Raw genomic sequence first — 24,402 nt, forward strand, 5'->3', positions numbered from 1 at the left:
GTTTGATGGCGTTCAGTCGAGTGGAGATTAGCAAACAAACCAAAGTTCGGTCGGCCAGGGACGGTGCAATGCCTGGGGGGCAGCCACCAAGGCCAGGAAGGTGGAACACTTCTTTTCCACAAGGATCTGGGAAAACCCCGTGAGGAAGTGGCGGAGGAGGCAGGGAGGGGAAGGAGTCTGGAGGGAAAGAGAAGGATGGGGAGGGAAGAGGACGAGGAGGAGGGAGGAGTGGAGGGAGGAGTGGGAGGGAGGAAGCAGAGGAGAGGGTGCAGGGGGGAGGAAGGAGGCGGAGGAGGGGGAGGAGCTTCAGGAGGCGGCCGCGCGGCCTGCTCCGACCTGCGGGACCGTGGCCGCATGGCTTCGGTGTCCGCTGCGGGCCTATCGGGCCGCGGGGCCCGGAACCTGCTGCAGTTCCTGCGGCTGGTGGGGCAGCTCAAGGTGAGCGGGCGCCGGGCCGGGCCGTTTGGGGCCGGGCGGGCGGCGCGCGGGGAGAGGCGGGGGTGGCCGCGGCGCCCCGGAGCTTCAGCTCGCGGGGGCTGGGGCCTTCGCCCTCCCTCCCTCCGGCCTCCCCGCCTCGCAGGGGTGGGCCCAGAAGCTCCCCAAGACGCGGGGCGCGTCTGCGCGGTGGGCGGAGGAAGCGCGGCGGGGCTGTGGCGCCCACCCCAGGCCCCGTAGAGCCTGAGCCGCAAGAATCCTGTGTGGGGAGGCGAGCCTGGTGCGAGGCGGGGCCGGCCTGGGCAGCCGTTCGCGAGGTTTCTGGAGAGCGGCCGGCGCGGGGATGTGTGGGACCCTGCGTGCTGGCCTGCTTCTGCCCTGAGTACACGGGAGGCTCACGACCCCTCTGCTGGGCCTCTGAGCCGCGGGCGGGAAGAGCAGAATCCGTCAGTCCGGCAGATTTTAAGTGGGGTGCCTTAAATCTGCCTCTTAGCTACTTCTAGAAATAAGACTTTTTTTTTTTTTTTTTTAAACAGAAGATTTTATATAGTGCACACTGGAGTTGTATCCTGTGCGGCCTTCCTTTCCATTCTAGCCTCCTCTACCCATAATTGGTGATTTTGCAGAATTTCTACAAGTTAAAAGCAGATTATCTGTGTCCTGCCGCATTGCAACTGTTTATACAATTCTTTAGAAGTGCAGACTCCTGGGGAGAAAATGCAGTCTCACAAGATCACATCCTGATCTGAACAAAAGGCAGAATCATGACTGGTGGGAGCAGGAGCAACTAGAAATGCCTTCCTCCTTTCTGCTTCCAAATTGGGAAGTCTGTCACTTGTTCAAGTTCAGAGCTTTCACCGGTGTTTTCTGCGCGTGTTGAATGGGGTTGTTTGAAGGCAAAAAGTCCCAACTCTTGTAGTTAGGAAAACCACAATACTTTACAGTTTTATCTTTATGTCTAAAGGACTCGTATATGTTCCATAATTTACACCTTAGTAATGCAGAGTAACTTGACTGTTGGACTCTTGCATTGTATACCTGTGAATTATTTCTCCCTCTTTCTTACTCTCTGACCCCACTGGTTTATTTGATTCCAGATGTTGATCACTTGGTTAGTTAAGCATTTTTTTTGGTAACACTTTCTGAAACCATGACCCTGCTTCTATACCCTATTTCTTGGACTTCCCTTGAAGAGCATTGCAGGTAGTTTAAATATTTATTTATTTATTTATTTATTTATTTATTTATTTATTTATTTTTAAAGATTTTATTTATTTATTTGACAGAGAGAGACACAGCGAGAGAGGGAACACAAGCAGGGGGAGTGGGAGAGGGAGAAGCAGGCTTCCCGCGGAGCAGGGAGCCCGATGCGGGGCTCGATCCCAGGACCCTGGGATCATGACCTGAGCCGAAGGCAGATGCTTAACGACTGAGCCACCCAGGCGCCCCTAAATATTTATTTTTATAAGCTTCTTTCTCGTCTTCATTTTCATCAGAGAGTCCCCCGGACTGGCTGGGTGTACAGAAATGTGGAGAGGCCGGAGAGTGTCTCAGACCACATGTACAGGATGGCGGTTATGGCTCTGGTCACCAGAGACGACCGTCTCAACAAAGACCGGTAAGCTGATGTGAACTCTGACGCTCGTTAGCATCTCTGGCCTGTGCGTACGCACCGCTTCTCATGACTCACGCCTCTATCTAATTCTTGCAGGTTAGTTGATCTGTCAAGAGAAATTATTTGCAGGAGACCATACAGGTTCAGGCTGTAGGAAGGGGAATTTCGTGTGTGATTTCTTCAACTGTAAACTGCATTCTGGGTTTTCTCTTGGCAAGTGATAGAGCTTGCCATGGTCTCGAGAAGACGTAAGTGTGGTATTAGGATTTCCAGGGCCTTGCCAGTGAGGTGTGGTATGTGTAAAATTCTGTCATTGTATTAGGATGCTGTGTGCTTTAATCTAGCCCCTTTCATGAATACTAGCACCCGTTTGTGGGGTGACTTTTTGGAGGGGTATTTGCAAGATGTAGCTGAGAAAGAGGTATCCTGTCCTTCAGTCAGTAAGTGTCTAAAATGCTTTTTGAGCACAGGACAGAGTTTCCGAACAATATTAAGACAGTAAGTAAATCTCCCATGGATGACACAGGTCCCAACTGGCTTCTATAAAAAGCCCCAAATTAGTTATATTCAAAAATTAGCAAGGTTGGGGCACCTGGCTGGCTCAGCCAGTAGAGCACATGACTCTTGATCTTGGGGTCATGAGTTTGAGCCCCACGCTGGGTTTAGGGATTACTTTAAAAATAGATAAATACATAAAAAGTTTAAGGAAAAACTAGCAAGGTATTCTAATAGAAGAGATCACGTGTTCTTGGGTGATCTTAATGGAGGAGGGTGGAATGAATCTGAGGAGTTGACGGGGTAGAGAAGCAGAAGGCACAGTGTGCAGAGAGGAGGGTATAACCGAAGCCCCGATGGTAGGAAATGAAAGTCTGTTTTGGAAATGATACGTAAATCGATTTGTAGCAAAGGTTCATTAGAGTTGAGGAACCCTGTTACTTTGTAGATGGTGTGGAAGTGGGATTTTTGGCAAAAAGTACAAGACGAACGTGGTGGGGAATAGAGATAACAAACCTAAGAGTAGTTGGAGATTTGAACTGGATGACAGAGACAGGCTGCAGGTGGGACACCTGTGAGGAGGTTGTTAGGCCTTGTGCTGCCTTGGAAATAGTAGGCACGTGGAACAGGGGCGTTTATATCATGACCTGCCTCCATTATTTTGACAGTGATTATCCTCATCACTAATCATTATTACTAATAATCATGGCCATTTGCTTAATGATCAACATGTGCCAGGAACACACATGATCAAATTTAGTTTTTATACCAACCCTATGATGTATTACTGTCCTTTTTTTACAGATGATAAAATGAAGGCTGACAGAATCGAGCATTTAAAGAAATTAAGTAACTTGGCAAAGGTCACACAGCTAATAAATGGTTGCTGGATTTGGACCCAGATTTGTCCTACTCCACCCATTTCTCCATGAGGGGCTCATTTTTGACATCTAACTAGTATATTGGGGAAATGATTGTTTCTGAATTTTTTATCAGTAAGTAAATTCTGTAACCGGATCATCTCCTCCTGGCTTTGTCATCTGAAGTTATCAACCTTTTCAAGTGATATTTGAAAAACCAGCCATTTAAAAAAAAAAAAAAAATCCATGCTAACAATTTCCCCTGCATTCATGTATTACTGTGTTGAGTATTCACTAGAAGTTTTGAATCAGACTGTTGTGGGCTAGTAGAATATAATTACTTTAGAAAATACTGTATTAACATACCCTGTGAGGGTGGAGGAAAAAAAAAAATGCATCTTCAAAATAGTCTAGAGAAGGAACTTATAGTGAATCTAATTTTGTGTCATTATTCACTATTTCTCACCTGGTCAGGTGTGTACGCCTAGCCCTGGTTCACGATATGGCAGAATGCATCGTTGGGGACATAGCACCAGCAGATAACATCCCCAAAGAAGAAAAACATAGGCGAGAAGAGGTCAGTGTTAATTCTTGACTCCACCAGAGATACCTGTTGCTGAAGCAAAGCTAAGTTTATTGGACCCGTGGCGGTAAGAGAGAGCACCTTGGCAGAGTTTGAGCCAGGCAGGGGAAATCTGGAGAGGATATTTATAGAGTTTAAGGGCCTGGGCTGGAGGATGGTTAGATGGATCTTATGAGACGGACCTCTAGTTAGATTGCACAGAGCGTAGGACAGAAAAGCCTTGGATTGGCAGGACTGGTGAGGCAGAGTCTTAACGAGAGTCTTGAGGAGTAAGCTGTTAGTGCTTACTCTACTTGGGTGGTTGATGGTCTTAACTTCCAGAAGCAAGGATGTCTTCCTGGCGTAAGCAGCACACTGGTGTTGGTTGTTCTCAACCTTGTTTAACACGAGATCAGGAGTACATGCCTGCTCCCAGCCTTGTCTAACGCAGGGACAGGAAACTGTTGGGTTTCTGTTCTCATTAGTAGGTGGACATAGATAGTATGGCTTTCATTAGAATGAGGGAATAGCTAGAACTGGAAGGAATTCTCATCCTGGTTAAGCTCTTTGGAAGAAAGTTCTGTAAATCACAAGTCTAATCATTATTATAATTACTTGTGAATTTTCAATTAGTCCTTTAATTTATTGGTTAGAAGTAACAAAAAAAATTTGTAATAGTAAGAAATGAACATCAAAAAAATATTAATATCAATTTGGGCTCTAAATCCAGAGCCCAGGGCCAAGGAGAAAGACATATTTGAGGCAGAGGTTGGAAAATCCAGGAAGGTTTTGTGTTTTGGTTTTTGTTTTGTTTTGTTTTTGTTTTTTTAATGTTGAAGAGCTGGTTCTTAATTCGGGGATTATTGCAAGCTACTTTTATTATAGGAGATTGGTCCTAAATTGCTAAGTGGATGGATCCTTCATCAAAATTCTTTGACAGGGCAGGTGAGCTTGAATAGTTGTTCTCAGAGCTGGGGGAGACTGGAGTTCAGTAGCCAGCTGTATTTTTATCACCCCAGAGGCAAGAAGCTCCACAAGGAATACCAATTCAGGAATTCCGACATTATGGGAACAAGGAAAATTGTGTAAGGAAAGAGTTCTTCCTGCCAAAATACAGATCCAGAATATAGGCTCAGCATCATGACAGCCTATAAAAAGGGAGAAGGCTGAGACATTGTTTCTCTATAGGAGTCTAGACTGTTGTGAATAAAGAGTTCCTGGATTGATGGGCAGAATTAATATGAAAAGAAACCAATTAGTTCAAGATACCAAGTGGCAGAAAGGAATTAGCCCTGAACCAGAGGATGTCGAGCGATGACAGGACATAGAGGAAAGGGATGGGGAAAAAGACGCCCTAATTATACAGCTCATTTCAGGATGCGGGGTAGTTTTATTCAAGGGTCAGTCTGGACATTGTGGAGGAGAAATGGTACACTGAAGTACTAGAGGGTCCTCAGAGACCGTAAAGTGACACAGAGCAGGGAGAAAAGACAAACTGTCCCCATGAAGGTACATAATGAATTTGAGGCTTCCTCCACAGAGGAGCAAGTCAGAGTCTTTTGGAGAAAAAAAGAGTCCATGGGCAGGTTCTCCAGCCACTGGAGATGAGAGAAGACCGGCTACTGTTTTGACAGAAGTGAGGCCTGGCCGGTGACACTTCGTGGAGGGGCCTGGTGGGGCATGAACAGAGAGAGTGCTTCTGCCCTCCTGGACGCCCTATCCTGGCAATGATGGGAATTTTTCTGGCCTCGTTATACCTCCTGGCGGCTCCCCACTCCTGTGTTTCCCAGGGGACTCAAGGCCATGATCAGGAGGGACAGGGAAAGCATCTTGAAGAACCGCAGGTTCTTAGACAAGAAACCAAAGGCTTGGAAGAGGGCTGGTAGTCCATTGCCTCTTCCTGTTGCTGGTTAGGATTTGGGAACAGAGAGAAAGATCTGGAAGGTGAACAATTCTTTATGCAGGTGGTGTTTATGAACAAGATTTGGATGTCTGGACCATGCATTAAGATAATTAAATGAGGGTTTCTTGGCTCAAGGTGGAATGCACATAATGAGAGTCAGGCAGCATGATTTGCCCAGAGCTAGCCAACTGCATCAGGAAGGCTTAAGCTGAAGTAGGAGGCAGGGAAAATACTTGGTGAACTTGGAAGGCTGATTGTTTTGGAGGGGAGCAGGTATTAAGATGAAAGGGAAAATGAGGACATGGAAGAAAAAGTTTAGGGCCAAAAGCAATACTTGTTGTCTGATCCCCTTCCTAAACAAGATAAAACAAACTTTATATTATAACCCGAGTTGGTGAATGATGCCTCATAGGGATCATCAGGAACCCACAGGATGGAACTTGAGGCTGGAATATAGCAATAGCAGGTTATATTGCTTTTTGAAGAGAGAAACATGAAGTCAGAAGGCAGAATCATGGTAGGTATGTATCTACCAGGGTTAAAGTTGCTAAAAATTGCTGAAGAACCAAGAGGTTAAAAGAAGAACCAAGCTTTATTATGGGAGTGAACATGGCAAAATAGAGAAACTGAAAAATATAGTGAACATTTTATAGAGTGCTGATTATGTGCCAGATACCACAAGCTTTGTCTGTATTACCTGTTTCATCCTCACAACAGCCCTTTAGGTAGATGCATGCCATTATTCACCCCATTTTACAGATGCGAAACCTGAAGGACAAAGAGGTTAAGTACCTTGCTCAGGGTTCCACAGCCAGTCATAGGTGAGTCAGGTCCCAAACCCCATTTGAATCTATAGTTTGCAGTTAACTCCTTCGCTGCTTAGCCCCACCAATGATGGGAACACAAGCAGGGGGAGTGGGAGGGGAGAAGCAGGCTTCCTGCGGAGCAGGGAGCCCGATGTGGGGCTCGATCCCAGGACCCTGGGATCATGACCTGAGCTGAAGGCAGACACTTAACTGACTGAGCCACCCAGGCGTCCTGCTAATTATTTCTTAATATCCCCTTTCAGCCTATGTGTGAGCCTACAAAATACTCTTGTGTCATTTCCTTTATGTTAATGACAATAACTGCCCATTTGTGTAGTGCTTTGTGTTATGCAATAAAAGTATTAACAATAGAAAATGAATATAATAGTATACAAACAATTTCTTTGAGCTTTGTAATTCAGTGTTACTTTCCTGTTCTTGTTCTCAGGTTTGTTTTGAACTTTAGTATGTTTATGTTTGAAATTTACGTGGGCATCTTGCGATTCATCGTAAGATGTAAAATCCTTGGCCTCACTTCTGATATTTCTGTAACCATCCCACACCCTCCTCCTTGTCCTTTTGGTGTCTGGTGTGCTGCAGACCACAAAACATATGCTCAGGGAAGCCCATATGAATAAATACACATGTTTCTTTAATGTTCACAACTGCCCTCCTTGTAAGCCGTAAATATTGTCCAATATTCCGCTGCCTTTTGGGGAGCTATTTGTGAGAGTTTGAGCCCATTATTCGGCTTTTGTAGTTGAGTTGTTAACTAGATAAATGTGATCATGATTAAAATAATTGTTTGATATTTCAGGAAGCTATGAAGCAGCTAACCCAGCTCCTCCCAGAGGATCTCAGAAAGGAACTTTATGAACTTTGGGAAGTAAGTATATATGATACGTTGCTTTTAAGTGTATTGTGATGGAATTTATATGGCTCGTCAGTGTTTTAGTTGACTTAGATGATCATCACAAGCTGTCTCTAACTTACTTTCTGGTTTGTGTCTGTTTCTTACCTCCTGGCTGCTGCAGGAATTTCTCGTGGCTAATAGAAACTTTTCTTCCCTCCAATTTCCCCATTTCCCTTGACACCATAATGCCTGGTACAGATCTTGACTCAGAGCCCCCTGGATTTCCTGTTGCATTGCTCTCATTCCCCTCCCATTCCACCCCCCCTGCCCCCCAGCCTGCCAGCCCCACACCCGCCCACCCATTTCTGGTCCTTGGAAAGAACGTTGGCCCTCACCACTTCCTGGCTCTGACCTTGGGCATATTCTCCTCTCTGAGCCTGTTGCCCATCTGTGAAACCTTGAAGGGTTGTTTAGTTCTGAGTCAGGTCCAAGTGAAGTGCTGCCATGATGCCCAGGGCAGAGCGCGGCCCTGTGGGTGCTCACTCCCCTCCAGTGCTTGACGGCATAGGGGTTGGCTGGACGGAAAGGGCAGGAAGAGTGGAAAGAGCAAAGAAAGCCATTGTGCTCCCATTGCTCCCCTCCTCATAGCACTGGTTTTCATTTGTGAAGGGAAAACAACAGCAAACAGACCCTTGTCTACTGCAGTTTCTCACTTCCCTCCAGTCCACACTGGCCATTCCTTGCTTGAGTCCTTAGCCCCCCTCCTTACCCGTGGACATCACTACCTCATACTCTCACTTCTCCCAGCTCCTTTAAAGCCCTGCTCGCCACTCCTGCCTTCAGAGGCTGATCTTCCACCTTTCCCTTCACACCTTCAGGCCTCCGCCCTGCCTGGCTCGCCCCCGAGCCTCAGAGCTGGCAGAGTTCCCTTGCCACGGCCTAGCACGCTGGATCAGCTCTTTCCTTGACTTGGGAAGATGGGCAAGTTGGGAAGTGTCGCTGTTGAACCCTGGATAGATGTTTCTCCTAAGAATGCCATTTTACTCCGTGGTTAGAGTCTGTGGCAGGCTGTCATTGCTATGGTTTAGCTGGTTTAGGGGATGACATAAGCATCCTTCCCTGTGAGGCTGTGGGCTGTGACACAGAGGGCAGGCTTGCCGCCAGAGAGACCTGGATTTGGATCCCACCTACCTCGGCTGAGTGGCTTGGCTCTCATTGGCCTCTTTCGCCTGGAACATGAGAATACAGCTCCACATGCCCTTGGCCACAATGAGGAAATCTACAGAATTCAGGGAGCCAGTTGAAAAAAAAAAACAAACCTGATCTAACTTGACCTCACACAGTAAAATCGTAACCTGAATCAACATGAGGCTGTTTAGAGTCCCCACGCTCCGGCCACCCCCCACCCCCGGCCTTGGTGTGAAAATCAGTACACTTTGATGTAGAAATATTCATCTGTTTGGCAACCGAGCCTGCCCTAGACCCCGCTAGGGGTTTTCTGTAATATGTACTATCCATACCATATTATTTTCTAAATTAAAAATATGCTGAAAACTGAAACAGGTTTTAAGGTAAAAGACTGTGGCCTGTTAATGCCTGCCTTGCCAAATAATTGTGAAAATTAAATCTGGCAAAATATGCATGGTATCTAGCTGGAGGCTGCCTCAGGTGGCGTCTGTTACTAGGTATAACAGAATTGCTTCAGGGAAAAGAGTCCCTTGTGCCAAAGTATGTACTTGCAAGTGAACTTCTGGAACACTATGAATTGAGGAATAATAGAATGGAGTTGGGTTGCATTTCATACATAGAAAGAAAAAAAAAATGGCCCTGAGCTTATGAAACTAATCCCACGTCTCTAAGAAGTGAAGACTCCTGGAATTTGAAAACCTTTTATAAGAATTGGTACCCTTGTGTCTCCTAATTATTGTAAACAGAGTGGCAGTATCTGTTCAATTATTTTCGCAGTTAGCCATCAGCAACTGGCTAAAAAAAGCTTACTGCAAAATTTACTTTAATGAGGGCGCCTGGGTGGCTCAGTTGTTTAAGCGACTGCCTTCGGCTCAGGTCATGATCCTGGAGTCCCGGGATCGAGTCCCGCATCAGGCTCCCTGCTCAGCGGGGAGTCTGCTTCTCCCTCTGACTCTCCCCTTCTCATGCTCTCTCTCTATCACTATCTCTCTCAATAAATAAATAAAAATCTTTAAAAAAAAAAAAAAAATTTACTTTAATGACAGAAATTAATTTACTTTAAATTTACTGCAAAATCTCCTTTAATTTAATTAAGTAGCTTCCAAAAAGACTTTGGATTTGGAAAAAATTTAAAATACAGAGCATTAAGTGACTTGATAACCCCCAAAACTAGTGACAGTTTTATGATCTTGTTAAAGTCACTGGTTGAATTAATTAAGCTTGTTAAAGAAGCTCTCAGGCCAGGTACACAGTTGGCCACTTGGAATGTGACAGTCCTCCTTGAGAATTGTTGCTGCCGGGCCAGCCAAGAGCTTACAAGAAGATGGCAAGGAATTAAATTACTTTGTTGGTGAGACTGTGGGATGTTGATTGATGCGGAGGAGAGAAATTGTGAGCTTTTTTGCTTTCTGACATGAACATCATCTTTGCATGCTCTAGAAGGGTTGGGAGCTCGTTTTTCTATTAAGAGCCAGAGGGGGCAAAATGAGGACCATATAAATAAGCAGCAACACATTTTTCAGACAGAATTATAGAAATTCATTCAACAGAGAATAGTATTCATGGCTCTTAAACTCTCCTTAACCAATTCATACACCCCTATGAATGAAGTAGCTGCCTCAGGTCAAGAGGGTAAGGTCACCAGGGCCGGGAGGTACTGACTGAGCATACATAGAAGTCCCAGTGTTTACTCTCCACGGAAGAGTGTGCGTGTGTATGTGGGTGCCGATGCGAGTGGGCACACGTATATTTAGGTTTATTTAGAAATCATGAAAACAGCAGGAAAATGGACATCTCTAATATCTAATATTATTTTGTAAAGAGAGTGTTAAACATTAGAATTATCCCTAATTTCTTTGACCATTTCTCCCCATCCTATTCCTGTTAAAGCCTAAATTTCAGGAACCTGGAGTATCACTTTCCACAATACATGTTTCTCACAGCCCACAGAATCATCTGACGAAAAAGCCTACCTCTGGGCGTGGTACCTCAGAAGAAGATATTCCTCTCCCCTCTTCTCTCCATCATATGGATGAATTGTGTACCCCTAAAATTCACATGTACCTCCGAATAAGATCTTATTAGAAGATAGGATTTTTTTTTCTTCTCCATTCAATAGTTTATTCTCAATACCTAGTAAAATATAATATACGATGTAGGCAATAAATATTTGTTGAATGAATTGACAGGGCTTTTTATTGATACTGTGAAGGAGGTTTTTTTTAATAATTATATTTCAAATTTTTATTGTTCATCTTGAAATATAACTATATCATTTCAAGTGTTCTCCAAAGAGGAAATGATAATTGGAGAATTTTCTTTTTTTTGAGATAGGATCTAAAAAATTTTTTGGAGTTAGAATTTTTACAGAGGCAATCAAGTTAAAATGGGGTCATTAGTTTGGGTCCTAATCCAATATGACTGGTGTCCTTATAAAAAGGGGAAATTGGACACAGAGACATATATTGGGGGAGCACCATGTGAACATGAGGGAGTCCTTCTATAAGCCAAGGAGGAGGGCCTGGAGCAGATTCTTCCTCACAGCCCTTGGAAAGAACCAATCCTGCCAACACTTTGATTTCCGACCTTAGCCTCCAGAATTATGAGACAATAAATTTCTGTTGCTTAAGCCCCAGTATGTGGTTCTTTTTATGGCAGCCCTAGAAAACTAATTCATTCTCTATCTCTCTTTTTCCTCTCTCTCTAATACCTTTGGTACTATGTAGTGGCTACTTTAATATTCTTACCTATTTTTTAATTATCTCTGTATTCTGTCTCTTTGATTCTTTACTGTGTCTGTTAGAATTCTGTAAAACTAGAGGAAAACCCGTGTCCAAGGGTCTCTTAGGTAGCAGGTGACAAAGCCTGCCTCCTCGTTCAACATTTTCTTTATATCATGATGCAGTGTGGTGGTTAACTGAACAAGCACTTACAGTTTTATCATATTTAGGACACCATACCAGTTACTTATTTGTAGTAAGAGACTCTCTAGGACTGCCGTAACAATTACCAGAAATTTGGATGGCTTTAAACAACAGCAAATTATTGTCTCACAGTTCTGGAGACTAGAAGTCCAAAATCAAGGTGTTGGCAGGGCCATCCTCTGAAGGCTCCAGGGAAGGATCCTTTCTTGCCTCTGCCCGGCTTCTCATAGATGCCTCTTCTATTTTTATTTCTACTTATTTATTTATGTATTTATTTTTAAGAGAGAGAGAGCGTTTGTGAGTGGGATGGGGAGGGGCAGAGGGAGAGAGAATCTTAAATAGGCTCCATGCTCAATGAGGAGCTTGACTCGGGACTTGATCTCACAACCCATGAGATACGACCTCAGCTGAAATCAAGAGTTGGACGCTTAACCCATTTAGCCCCCCGGGGAGCCCCTCTGATAGATGCCTCTTCTAGCTTTGGCATTCCTTTCCTTAAAGACACATCGCTCCAGTCTGGGCCTCCATAGTCAGTGGTGTTCTCCCTGTGTCTGTATCTGATAGTCAAATTTCCCTCTTCTTATAAGGACACCAGTCATTGGATTAGGGCGCATCCGAATCCAGTATGACTTTATCTTAATTTGATTACATCTGCAGAGATCTTACAAGATCCCATTCATAGATTCCAGGTAGACATGAATTTTTGGAGAACACTATTCAACCCAGTATATAGACTCTCATATTAACTTAAGCATTTTTATAATTCATGTCCAACATTAGTACTTGGACTTCAGTGTCCAATTTCCAGGGTTCAGATACTCTGTTTACTACCAGCGTGATCTTGGGCAACATACTGAACATCTCTGTGCTCAATATCCTTATTTATAAAATGGCAACAGTAATAGTATACCTATTTTATAGGTTGTATGGCAATCAAATTAATTAATATATGAAAGGACTTGGAATATTGCCTGACGCATGGTAAGCTCTATCTTTCCCCTTCTCCAGTCTCTATGCTCTGATTTTGGTTTAAGAAAATACGGTCATTCTGTATCTGGGGAACTTAGACTAGTACCAGTTACATAGGAAATGCCAGTTGATTGATTTCTGAAATGTTAATCATAGCTGTTCACCACTATAAATAGCTCTCAGCCCAGAGGGTCATGTCTATTTCATGCAATTAAACATCCTTGATTATAATTTATCTTTGTCATAGAAGTGTGAAATCAAATATCAGCAAGTCAAGAGAAAACATTTTCATTTTTCTCAAAGTATCACAGAAAGATGTTCACCCCACCACCTGCCTTCCACTTGAAAGAAATATGCCGTGGGTCCCCAGACAAAGCAGCAGTTGCTCCTCATCCAGGATGCCTGGCATACCTACCTGCCCCGGGATTGTATCCCACCCCGAATTTTCTCCACGTTGCCCGAAGTTCAGTCAGTTGGAGATAACAGTGGGTGAACAGGTACCCTTTAAAAAAAGTCTCCCTACAAAGGACACTTTGTAGTTCAGGTGCAGTATTTTATTGGGGAGTCTGATGCAGAGCAACATGCGGATCCTGGGTCCCCAAGGGGGAGTCACTAGGAGGTGGGAAAGTGGAAGATGCAAGAGAGAAACTTCCCATAACGCTTCAGTCGGGCCAACCGGTCCCCAAGGAAGAGGGAGGAGACTTGTGGCCTCCCTGTCCCTTCCTTCCTTTCTCTTCCCTTTTAGGACCCAGACTGTATCTCTTTCCTGCTTGAACTCCTTGTTCTTCTGTTGCTCCCCAGAACCCTAGTCCGAGTCATTTCGATAATTTGGCTTCCCCAGTCCCACCTGGAGGCTGCAGAGTGCTGACGCAGGGACCCTCCTGTCGCCACCTTAGGGAGTGGAGTCCCTCACTCCCCGTCCAGGCCTCCAGGCTCTGCTGAGCCTCAGGGCTGCAGCGCTTCCTCGGGAGGCACCATGCAGCCTCTCCGTCTTTGGCCCCTTGTCACCTGTCCATCCCTCTCTTCGCCCACCTGCTTTGCCTCTCCTCCCCCACTGTGACAGCAAGTAATCTTGCCTCCTTCAATGAGAAAAGAAAAGCTTCCAGATGGGAGCTTTTTTCAGCTTGTTTGTAAGCCTTGTAAATAATGTTTCCGTACCCTATTTTGAAATAAACTTCCCTGGACACCACATTTCCCTACTTCCTTTGCCACCAGATAGGCAGGCATTGTCTCCACTGCCCCCAGCCCGCCGTGTGACTCAGCCCCGCATGCGCGGCTCTTGCCGGGGTCACAGACTGCCTCTGTGCGGCCCCGTCCGGCGAGCCCTTCTCTGCCTGGGGGCCCCCTGACCCCCGGGCCGCTCGCAAGATGTTGCCTCGCCTTGGTGAAGTTCTCTCCTCCCTCAGGTCTGTGACGTTGCTCCCTCCTGATTTTCTTTGTACCTTCCGGGCTCTTCTTTCTGAGTTTGTTCAGGGGTTCCTCTTCCTTGGCGGACTTGGTCAGAGCCGGTGGTCCCTTCCCAGGCCTGTGTCCTTGTCCTTCTCCTTTCTACACACTCCTCCCAGGCTTCCGTGGTCACATCTTGATTATTCCGAGTGTTCTGAAAATCTTCCTCCTAAGCTCCAGACTTACAAATCCAGCAGCCTAATGGGCAGCTCCACCTGAATATCCTGCTCAACTGGTTCATGGCATCCTCATTTTCTTCAGCCATTTTTATTATTTGTAAAACCATTTTATTGAAAAGTAAAACACAGAAAAGGACACAAACACCTGTGTATAGCATAATGAGGTACTGGAAGGATAACATTCCTTGTCACTACCACCTACATCAAGACTTGGAACTGTGCCGGGGCGCCTGGGTGGCTCAGTCGTTAAGCGTCTGCCTTCGGCTTAGGTCGTGATCCCGGGGTCCTGGGATCGAGCCCCGCATCGGGCTCCCTGCTCCGCGGGAAGCCTGCTTCTCCCTCTCCTGCTCCCCCTGCTGTGCTCTCTCTCTCACTGTCAAACAAATGAATAAAATCTTAAAAAACAAAAAGATTTGGAACTGTGCCAGTCCCCTCTAGAAGTCCTTTCTTGTGCCCAGACCAAGCCAACCGCTCCCTCCAGAAGTGACCACTGCCCTGATTTTCACAGGGATCACCCGAATTTCTTCATGGATTTATCACCCAAGCGGTCATCCCAAATTGTAGTTTAATCCTGTCCATTTTTTTAAAGCTTTAATATATCTTTTAAATCTCCTTTAATCTACAGTTGCCCCTCCCCTCTGACCCCACCCCATCTCTTTCTCTTTCTTTCAAGTTATCTGTTGAAGAACCCAGACCATTTGGCTTACAGAGTTTTCCGTAGTCTGGGTTTTGCACACTCATGATGCAGTTCTGTTCCTGTTTTATTTTCTGCAGATTGGCCTCTGAATCCAGAGGCTGGATCAGACTCACGTTGGATCTTTTTGGCAAAGCTGTAGATGGTGTTGGATTCTTTATCCTGAGGCACATAATGTTTTCTTGATGCATTGAGAATTGTAATATACTAATGTTTTTGTCTTGTTTTCATTTAGTAGCTGAAATAATTGTATTAGCAGAGGCTTCTTCCTCATCTCCTCTTTGGTTGCAGTTCATATAGGAAAGGTGGGATAGAAACTTGACTTTGGCCGCTTCCTTGACAGCAGGAAAGGCAGAGTAATCCAGCCTCATTCATCTTGAACATGCTTCAGCCAGACCTCCTGTTTTGTTTTTTTGTTTCAATAGGCAACGTTATTTCAAGACCACAATATGTGCAGTGGGGTGCTTGCTGCTGCTGAGTTGGTTATTGTCCTTATGCTTTTTAACGGACAGAGTTAGGATATATATGTGTGTATTCCTCGTGGGTTCATGGTGATATTTCCAATTCAAATACAGTACTGCACGGTTTTTACTTAACCTCTTGTATGGTATGTTTTAACCTCTTCTATGTTATCCTTTCTTCCACACAAGGAATCCTGATTATATATAGGCTTTGTCCTTCTCTACACCTGTACCTGTCTCAGAGTAACAATTGTATATACCACCATCATCAATTCTGATTACTGAAAACAGTTTAAAAAATTGTCTTGCCTATGCTGTCTCCGTTCTTCCTGTATTTTTTTTATGGTTGAACTCTACCTAGATTGTACTCTAGACTGTCACATTACCATTACATTACATTAACCATAACATATTGTTCTTACACCTCGCTGAATCTTAGTTCTGCAAGTACCTGTTGATGCTCACTGCCCGTCCTTATGTCGTTTTGTCCTGGTCATTTTGGCTGTCTGAAACTTGTTCTCTTGTAGGTTCTTCAAGAAGGGCTCACAGGAACAATATGCTCTAAACTTGCCTCTCTGTTCTTTATACTGGAAGGTCAGTTTTATAAAATCCTTGGCTCCCAGTTTCTTTCCTTGAATATCTTAAATACATTACTCCCATTCTCTTTGGTCATAAAGCAAAGTCTAATAATAATTTTATTTTCCTTACATGTCCAATGTTGTTTCTGCATAGGTGTCCAAAGGATTTTTTAAAAATATATATGGTAATTTTATTTGAATGTGTCTTGGTGTTGGTCCTTCTGGGTTAATATCCTTAGCTACTTAGTGTGTGTTTTCAATATATACTTTCAAATTAAAAAAAATTAATTTCAAGAAAAATTTTTTGAATATAGTTTATCTTTTACTTTGGTTTCCTTTTTTCCTCCAAAACACCTACATACCTGTAATGTTGGTTCTTCTTTGCCTGTCTTTAATATTTGTCACCTTCCCTCCGATCCTTTACATCCTCTTCATTTCTTTTTGACTTTTAAACCTAACTTCCTTTTCAATTTCTATTTCTCTTAAGGTATTATTTATCATGTTTAAATATCCCTGTGTTTCTATTTGCTTAGCCTTCACTGCAAAAATGACTTTTTCTTTTATCTCTAATGCTTTTTATATGGTTCTTTCGTGTCTTAACATTTCCTTAGCATCTTTTAGTTCTTTTTGAAGTAGTTTCTTATAGATTTGATCCTTTTAAAAAAAATTAAGGATGTCTTCCTGATGTGAATTATCTGTAGAGATGTCATTTTGCTCCTTGTTCTCTTTATCTTCTGGTAGGCTTGTATGGGATCTCATCTCTGTGCTTTTTCTGTTGCTCATTTTGATACACAATTAGATTTCCCAAACTTTTGGAAGGAAACTTGGTTCAGATAACTTAAAAAAAAAAAAAAAGTATTTATTAATTTGAGAGGGGAGAAAGGGGCAGAGGGAGAGGGAGAGAGAGGATCTCAAGCAGACTCCCCACTGAGTGTGGAACCCGGACGGGATGCGGGACTCGATCACACGACCTTGAGATAGTGACCTGAGCTGAAATTGAGAGTCGGGTTTCAGCTCTCCCAGGCGCCCCCAGATAACTTTTTTGAACTTCACAGAGCTTCCTCATCTGCTCTGTTTTGTTTTGTTTTAATATATGGTGGCCTGTGTTCAGAGATTCCCTGGCTTTGTTCTCTTTCCCCACTTTTATCTGGACTTTTTCTTTTCTTCTTCTTGTTATCCTTACGCCACTCACTTTTGATTCCACCCCCAGCAGTTTCTCTTTCTATGGGGCCCTGGTCTGGAGGGAGCCCCAGCAGGTCAGACTGGCGAATTCACCAGGGCTGGGCTTGCGTCAGCTGCTCCTGGAGCTGAGGTTCTCCTATTCTCAGGTCCATCAGATGCCCTGTTGCTCCTGCTGATGGAAAGCAGGGCTCATGCCTAGAAGTGATTTGTCCCCACTTAATGTATATTTTGTGATTCATGGTAATGTTATGTTCCGTAGTTTTGTTACAAATATTCATTAGGTTTTGGTTTTGCTGTTTCTTTGCTCTGTCAGTTTTTTGGGTCTGTTTCTCCCCTTTGCTCCCTCTTGAGTTACCCATGCCAGAAAGTAAGGAGTCACTTTTAGCTTTTCCTTTCGTTCATGTCCACATTTTGGTTCACTTCTTCATCCTTAGTATTTCTCAAATCTGCCCACTTGTCCCATCTTCGTTGCCACGAGATTAAGCCAGACCAGATTCTCCTAGCTGCTCTGCTGGTGTTACCAAGTCTCAGAGCCTGATTTCTCTGCCTCTAGTCTAGCCATTTTCTACACTGAGGGTAAGATGATCTTTCTACAATGTCTGATCATGACCCTTCTGGCCTGAACCCTTTCAGTGATGTCCAGTAGCTGCAGGATAAGCTGAAACCCCTTTATCACAAACCACAAGGCCTTTCAGGAGCTGACCCTTCCTCCCCCCTTCAGCCTCTTCTCTCTCCTCTTCCTCCTGCAATTAATTCTGCATCCTGTCATGAGAAACTGCCTGCAGTAAGTTCCCCAAAGATGCCATGGCGTCTTCTTACTTCTAGAGCTTTCTTGGCCTCACTGTTCTCCTTGCCCTGCCTCATTGTTGGAAAATGAAATTGGGAAATGCCTGTACCATTACTTTTTGAGGAAAAACCCAACAATTTATATTTTTAAAAGAAACATGTAATTTCACCAGAATTTGTTATACAGTGGGTGGTCATTTCCTAATGGTCTCGAAATCTTTTTTTCTTACTTTCAATAGAGAAAAATCCTGAACTGCCATGCCTTGAGTATATTCGACTTCTTTTTTGTTGAATAATGAACTTGAATTATTAAATATAAATATATAATTATAAATGTGAATAAGCATTTAAATAAAGATAATTATTTTTAAGTGCCTTTGAAATAAAACAAAATGTATTTGGTTTCATATTAAAACGATTTCCCTGTACAATTTTCAGCTCTATCAAAATCCAAATAGCTGCCTTTATAAGAATAAGGCATCTAATAAAAACCGAGAAACCTTAAGTGAGTCACATCACATCACCCTGCCAAGAAAGCATGACAGGTTCATTATCCAGACACATCTGGGGTGGAATTACAAATGAGCACTTTGCAGGGAAACCAGTTGGGAACACTTTGGTCTTAATAGAAAAACGATTCTATATAGTATTAATTGGGACTTGGGGTTGTGTGACATGTGTCATGCTCTACGAAGCAGCCCTCCCGGAGCTGCTTGTTTCACGTTTGTACTGAGGAGGGCAGGACCAGAAGGCAGAGGAAAGACAAAAAAGCCGCTCCCCATCCACTGCCTTCAGCACCACCTTGTCACCAGTACGTGCGCGTGGACGCGCCATTGCGTGAAGAACCCGCCGATCCTGCCTGACCTTAGTGTCCTCCGGAGTCACACCCCAGGGGGACCTGTTTGGAAAGCAAGGACAGAGATTTCCATTGTAAAGGGACAGCCAAAATTCAATAAGAAAGCTAGAAATGCCCTTGAAAAGGAAGCTTGACTGTTTTTAAGTGGGGAGGGAAATAATTTGAGAAGCATGCGATGAAATATTAGCTTGAAGTTAAAAAGAGCTCCACCACTGCAGTGGATGAAAGAATAATGATCCTGAAGACACGGTACCAGCCGGGGAGAAGGAGGCCTGGAGTGTCGATGCGAACAGAGGAGACTTGGGAGGCATCTGGCGGAGGACGCAGAATGGGAGCGCATCCTTCTTGCCCGGAGGGCTGAGAGTAAGCGGTGAAGTTTCGGAGGCCGCGGCTCTGTGAGGGGCTTGCGCGTGGTCGGGAGGGGTGGCCAGTACAGAACGTGCTTTTAGCTGCGAGTCCGATTCTCATGGTGCTGCTTTCATCCTTAGGAGTATGAGACCCAGTCAAGTGCAGAAGCCAGGTTTGTAAAGCAGCTGGACCAATGTGAGATGATTCTTCAGGCCTCCGAGTATGAGAACCTGGAGAGCAAACCTGGGAGGCTGCAGGACTTCTATGATTCCACGGCAGGTACTCGGCGCTGTCCTCAGGAAACACCGTTTTAGTGGGGCTTCCTCCTAGCGTAGTGACTGGCGTCGCGTTAGTGGGATCCGCTGTTGTTACCTTCTAATGACGCTTCCTTCCACAGGGAATTGGTGGGCTTCCTGGTGAGGGGCAGCCTGGCGCCTGAGAGCATTGCTGCCCTTTGCTCTGAGCGGCAAGCCAGGGTCACAGTCACAGCTGGCTCTGTGCCCCGGGCAGTGCCTGCCCTGGCCTCTCTCTGCCCTCCCCGAGAAATAGAAAGCATAAAGCTTACCCTACTTGAGTCAGAGGTGGGTTTTGAGATTCAAAAGAGAGAATGTCTGTGAAAGTGCCTTATAATCTGGAAGTGCTTTATAGAAGTAAAGTCATAGAAGATGGAGGTAGAAAAAGAGATGTTGAAAGTAGAAAACCCCAAACCGTGAAGTCACCATTGTCATTATAGTGCTTCATGGCACGGACCTGGCATTCAGCTGGTTCTAGTTCTGCCCCATATAACCCATGTAACCTCCAGCAGATTACTTAACCTAGCTCTGGACCTTAGTTTCCGTATTATTAAAATAAGGATAATTATAGGGACACCTGTCGGGCTCAGTCGGTGGAGCAAGCAACTCTCGATCTCAGGGTTGTAAGTTTGAGCCCCATGTTGGGTGTAGAGATTACTTTAAAAAAAAAATCTTTAAAATAAGGATAATTATAGAATCTACTTTATAGAGGTATTTCAAGATCTAGTGGATTAGTTCGTGTGAAGTGCTTAGCATAATATTGGGCAATAAGCCTTCACTGTCTTCATTGTGATACAATTTCTGGTGAAGCTCAGAGCCTGTAGGAGTACTGGCTGGGGTTCGTGGGGCTTCCCCTGGAGCACAGCTCCGTCTCTCGTCCGCCGGAGTTCCTCAGGCTCAGCTCGGCCCCCGTCTCCCGAGAGCACTGCTAGAGATGGCCCATCGGGGACTTTTCGGGACGTCGCGTGGCTCCCAGCTCACAGGCTGTGCTCCAGGATATGATGTGCATCATCATGAGGTTGATTCGACTCTCCTTCCCTCTTTTCCAGCCCCACTTCCTCTGCGTCAGACAAGGCCCTCCTTATTTCTGTATTGGATTCTTGTCATTACTTCCTAACTCCGCCAGCCAGGCTCACGAGCTCATCCTGCAGGACTCAGTGTTTTCCTCCTTTGTAGACAGAGGTATTATCACATCTTCATTTTCAAAACTTCTGTGCTAACAGCTGTGCAGTCTGAGGCCACTCCTCTCCCTGGTCTCCTTTTCTGATCCCTGTCAGAATTAGGCGTTCCCTTCTTTTTGCTCAATCTGCATTTGGTCTAGAGCTTTCCACAGTGTTGTGACAGTCTGACTTGCGTTCTCTTTAGTGATGTTTCTTGTTGGGTCTCTTCCCAAACCCCCAGTTGCTCACTCTACCCCATAGTAAACTTTGAGGGCCAAGACCAGGTTTGTCTCATCGGTTTTTGTTACAGGTGGTGCTCAGAAATGTTTGAGTTCAGTTAAATAGAATCGCAGTCTAAACTAGGGATCAGCAAACTATGGCTCATGGGCCAAGTTTGGACTGTTGCTTGTTCGTATAAATAAAGTTTTATGGAAACAGCCACACTGATTCTCTATGTATTGTCTTACTGCTTTTACACCCCAGCAGCAGAATTGAGCAGAATTGAGTAGCTGGCAACAGAGACCACATAGTTCACAAAGCCTGAAGTATTTACTGTGTTACTCTTTACGGCAAAGGTTTGCAAACCTATTCTAAGCAATGACTGGGTTCCAAGATAGCATATTTTGCCAATAATGTAACTGAAATACAAGTCATGTTTGTGTGGTGCTTTGCATTTTAACGCTATCATTTTCTATTTTGATACATTCACAGTGAAAAATAGAAAATGAAACATGAGACTCCTAGTAGAATCAAAAAATGGGAGGTAGGAGGGTCATCTGGTTTAAACTCCACATTTTATTGAGGAAGACACTGGAGCTGAGAAAGAGGATGGTGCTTCCTCAGCTGAGTTTAGGTTAAAATTCACTTTACTTTCCACTCTGATGCACCACTCTATTAAAAAATTAATAATTGTAAGTAATGTAACTGATATAAGGCGTGGTTTCTTACTTATCCCAATAATGCTTGAAGGAAAAAACAAGTTTAGTTAGGGAGAGGTGAAGATGTACCTTGTGACCCTTATGAGGATTTTTCTTTTTAGTGATCTGTACCCCCAGCATGGGGCTCAAACTCGTGACCCTGAGATCAAGAGTCGCATGCTCTGCCGACTGAGAGCCAGGTGCCCCCCTTATGAGGATTTTGAAGGGGACATAGAGGCTTTAGTTTGATAACACATTTTTATTTCTCTAATTCAGCCACCACTTAAGGCTTTTTCTCTTTTCTTTTTGAAACTCTGTGTGTCGAGGAACAGTGTGGAGGCCCATGTGGCTTGTGGGGGTAGATGAGAGGAGAGGGTTGCAGGTGAGGCCAGAGAGGTGGGCTGAGGCCCGCCGGCCAGTACTGGGGGTTGGCGTGGGCTCCGAGTGAGATGGGGACCCCTTGGAGAAGGTGGACTGCAGGACAAGCATGATCTGACTTATGTTTCAAAAGGGTCACTTGGGCTGGAAGCAGGGAGACTGACTGGGGGCTATTGCAGTCTTCTAGTGGTTTGAGCCAGGTGGTAGTGGTAGAAAAAGGAAGGGGTGGTCAGATTCTGGATATATTCTGAATATAAAGGTCGACAAGATTTGTGTGGTGGTGTTTATGAGAGAAGTCCAAGGATTTTGGTCTGAGCAACTATAGAAGAATGGAGTTGCCACTAGATGGAGAAGATGGGGAAAAAATAGGTTTCAGAGGAGAAAATCAGGGGTCCCAAAAGCGAAGGGAAGAAAGTGTTTCAAGAGGGAAGGAGGAGCCATCGGATTCAGCAATGTGGAGCTAATTGGTGTGTCCTCAATAAGAGCCGTTTTGGTGGAATGGAGGTAATAGCATGAGCTTTACATAGTGGGGCAGAGAGTGGCCTGGAGGCAAGGGGAACATAGGGGACAGACCCAAGCCCAGTGACAAAAGCCATGTGAGAGAGGAAACGGCCACTGTGTGACAAGGCTGCAGGGAAAGCCATATCCTCAGGACGAGCCAGACATCAGTGCAAGAAAGTGAAAGAACGTTCAAAGAAGAGGTTGAGAATAGGGAATAAATGGAACAGAGGTAAATGTGGAATGACCAGTAAACAACAAAAGGTACTGGGAAAACAAAACAAAAACCAAAAAACGAAAATACAGGGAAGGATGGTGGGTGTAATATTCCCATGTGCCAGCCACTTTGAACCTCAGATTGGTTGCTGCCCAGGGCAGAAATCTGGGAGGGCTGAGGAGCAGGGAAGATAGCACAGATCAGTGGGGTTTGGTGTAGAAGTGTTTGCAAGAGGAACGTTTGCATCCTGGGACAGCCTAGACCTTCTGCCTTCCTACTAGTCTTTCTGTATGTAGGTGCTTTGTTCCCCCGTCCTTTGCAGTTTCCGAACGGGCAGGGATTGCTTTCAGTTCTCTGGGTGCTGTCCTGAGTTTCTTTGTGGTTCCCGGTAGAAGCATTCAGAGGCCACCTGGTGCGGTCTCCCCTAGCTCTGCCTAATGGGACAGTTCTTTGTCCGATCCTCATCCCTAGTGCTCGGTGGCATCTGGGGTGACGGAGCATGATCTCCAAGTGGTCCCCTCCCCAGGACCTGGAGTTGTGTTCTTCTGCGTTGGAGTGAATCTCAGAGTCGAGCCCCTGACAAGCCTGGGATCAAGCTGGAGACATTGATGGATTCTCTTGTCAGTATCTTTTTCCGGTCTTCTTGCCTTGCAGGAAAATTCAGTCACCCTGAGATAGTCCAGCTTGTTTCTGAACTTGAGGCAGAAAGAAACGCCAACATAGCAGCTCCCACCAATGAGCTGAGCTCCTGACGTGTCCTCTGTTGCTGCACTCCTGTGACAGACATTGTGTTTTGCCCTTTCGTGGTGGTGTGTTTTGCCACTGTTGCTGTGTTGATTCCCCGGATGTGAGTCTGTTTATTTTCCATTGCCTGGACTCCAGTAAGAAACGTGTGATACAATCTGGATAATAAAAGAAGCTAAGGAACAGGATGTGGTCCTGAAAATGCCCTGGATGAAGGCTGGGGGCAGCGGGGGGGAGCTTTGTATGAACTAAATAAATAAATTTTTAAAACCTTAAGCTTTGGCATATTTATTGGAGATTTTAAATCATTTTATTCTAAACTAATAACCCATAACCCTGAAGGCCGATTCATGGATTGATAGAAAATTAAGTTATGATGACTTTTAAGAACAGATTCTTCAGCTGACTTAGTGATAAGGATCCAGGAAAAGAATGTATCACAATGAATTTACAAAATGCTGCTTTGTTCAGACGATCACTCTGGAGCCCCATTGTTCATTTCACTGTGACCTGCTTTAGGCTCTTGGTCATAGACTTGTAAACCTGTTAACAGGTTCTGCCTCTCCCCCTAATCCATTTGGTCATTTGGGGATAAATTCAGGCACACAATGTCAAGTGCCACTTGTCTGCCTCTGTGTAATTTTTCCCTGTCTGATGTATAAATATTCAGACCTTGATTTATAAGAACATTGATCGCCAGGTAAGAAATCTGTAATCGGAAGAGTATTACTGGGGTCGCTGCACCTTATGTAGGGAACACAGATCCAGTTTCTTCCACTCATTTCCTTTCATTGGATAAGTAACCTACCCTGCTTGCCTTTAAGTGATGCACAACCACGGAACGGTGAGGCAAAGAAGACTATCCATGCAAACCTGCCCAGTATTTTGGTGTGAAGCAATGATGCCTATCCCTTTAATTCAAGTGTCAGTTTCCATGTGAGGGCCTGCTAATCTGGCGTGGTGAGAATATTCTAGGCAGCGTTTCTTTGGAAACTCTTTGCAGTATCCATGGATACCCAATCTGCCGGAAGCAAAGTGCATGATCTCTTCAGAAG

The 24,402-nt window shown here is 44.7% G+C and overlaps 1 protein-coding gene across 3 annotated transcripts; it reads left to right on the plus strand.

The window, feature by feature from the left end:
• Nucleotides 1–255: 255 nt before the first annotated feature.
• On the plus strand, nucleotides 256–23,618 carry HDDC2 (HD domain containing 2). Of its 3 annotated transcripts, XR_004299992.1 has the most exons (7): nucleotides 268–438; nucleotides 1,932–2,053; nucleotides 3,880–3,982; nucleotides 7,494–7,562; nucleotides 19,281–19,419; nucleotides 20,483–20,615; nucleotides 23,258–23,343. XR_004299992.1 is itself a non-coding variant. In XM_032407942.1 (6 exons), the coding sequence occupies exons 1-6, from the start codon at nucleotides 355–357 to the stop codon at nucleotides 23,353–23,355; spliced, it is 615 nt and encodes a 204-aa protein (XP_032263833.1). In that variant the 5' UTR covers nucleotides 256–354; the 3' UTR covers nucleotides 23,356–23,618. The 3 variants fall into 3 exon arrangements, 2 of the variants coding, with proteins under 2 accessions (XP_032263833.1, XP_032263834.1); XM_032407942.1 differs by lacking the exon at nucleotides 20,483–20,615 and having other exon boundaries at nucleotides 256–438; nucleotides 23,258–23,618; XM_032407943.1 differs by lacking the exon at nucleotides 20,483–20,615 and having other exon boundaries at nucleotides 19,281–19,415; nucleotides 23,258–23,612.
• Nucleotides 23,619–24,402: the final 784 nt, after the last annotated feature.

The sequence above is a fragment of the Phoca vitulina genome, unplaced genomic scaffold (genome assembly GCF_004348235.1).
Source record: "Phoca vitulina isolate PV1807 unplaced genomic scaffold, GSC_HSeal_1.0 scaffold9, whole genome shotgun sequence".
Classification (NCBI taxonomy): Eukaryota; Metazoa; Chordata; class Mammalia; order Carnivora; family Phocidae; genus Phoca; species Phoca vitulina.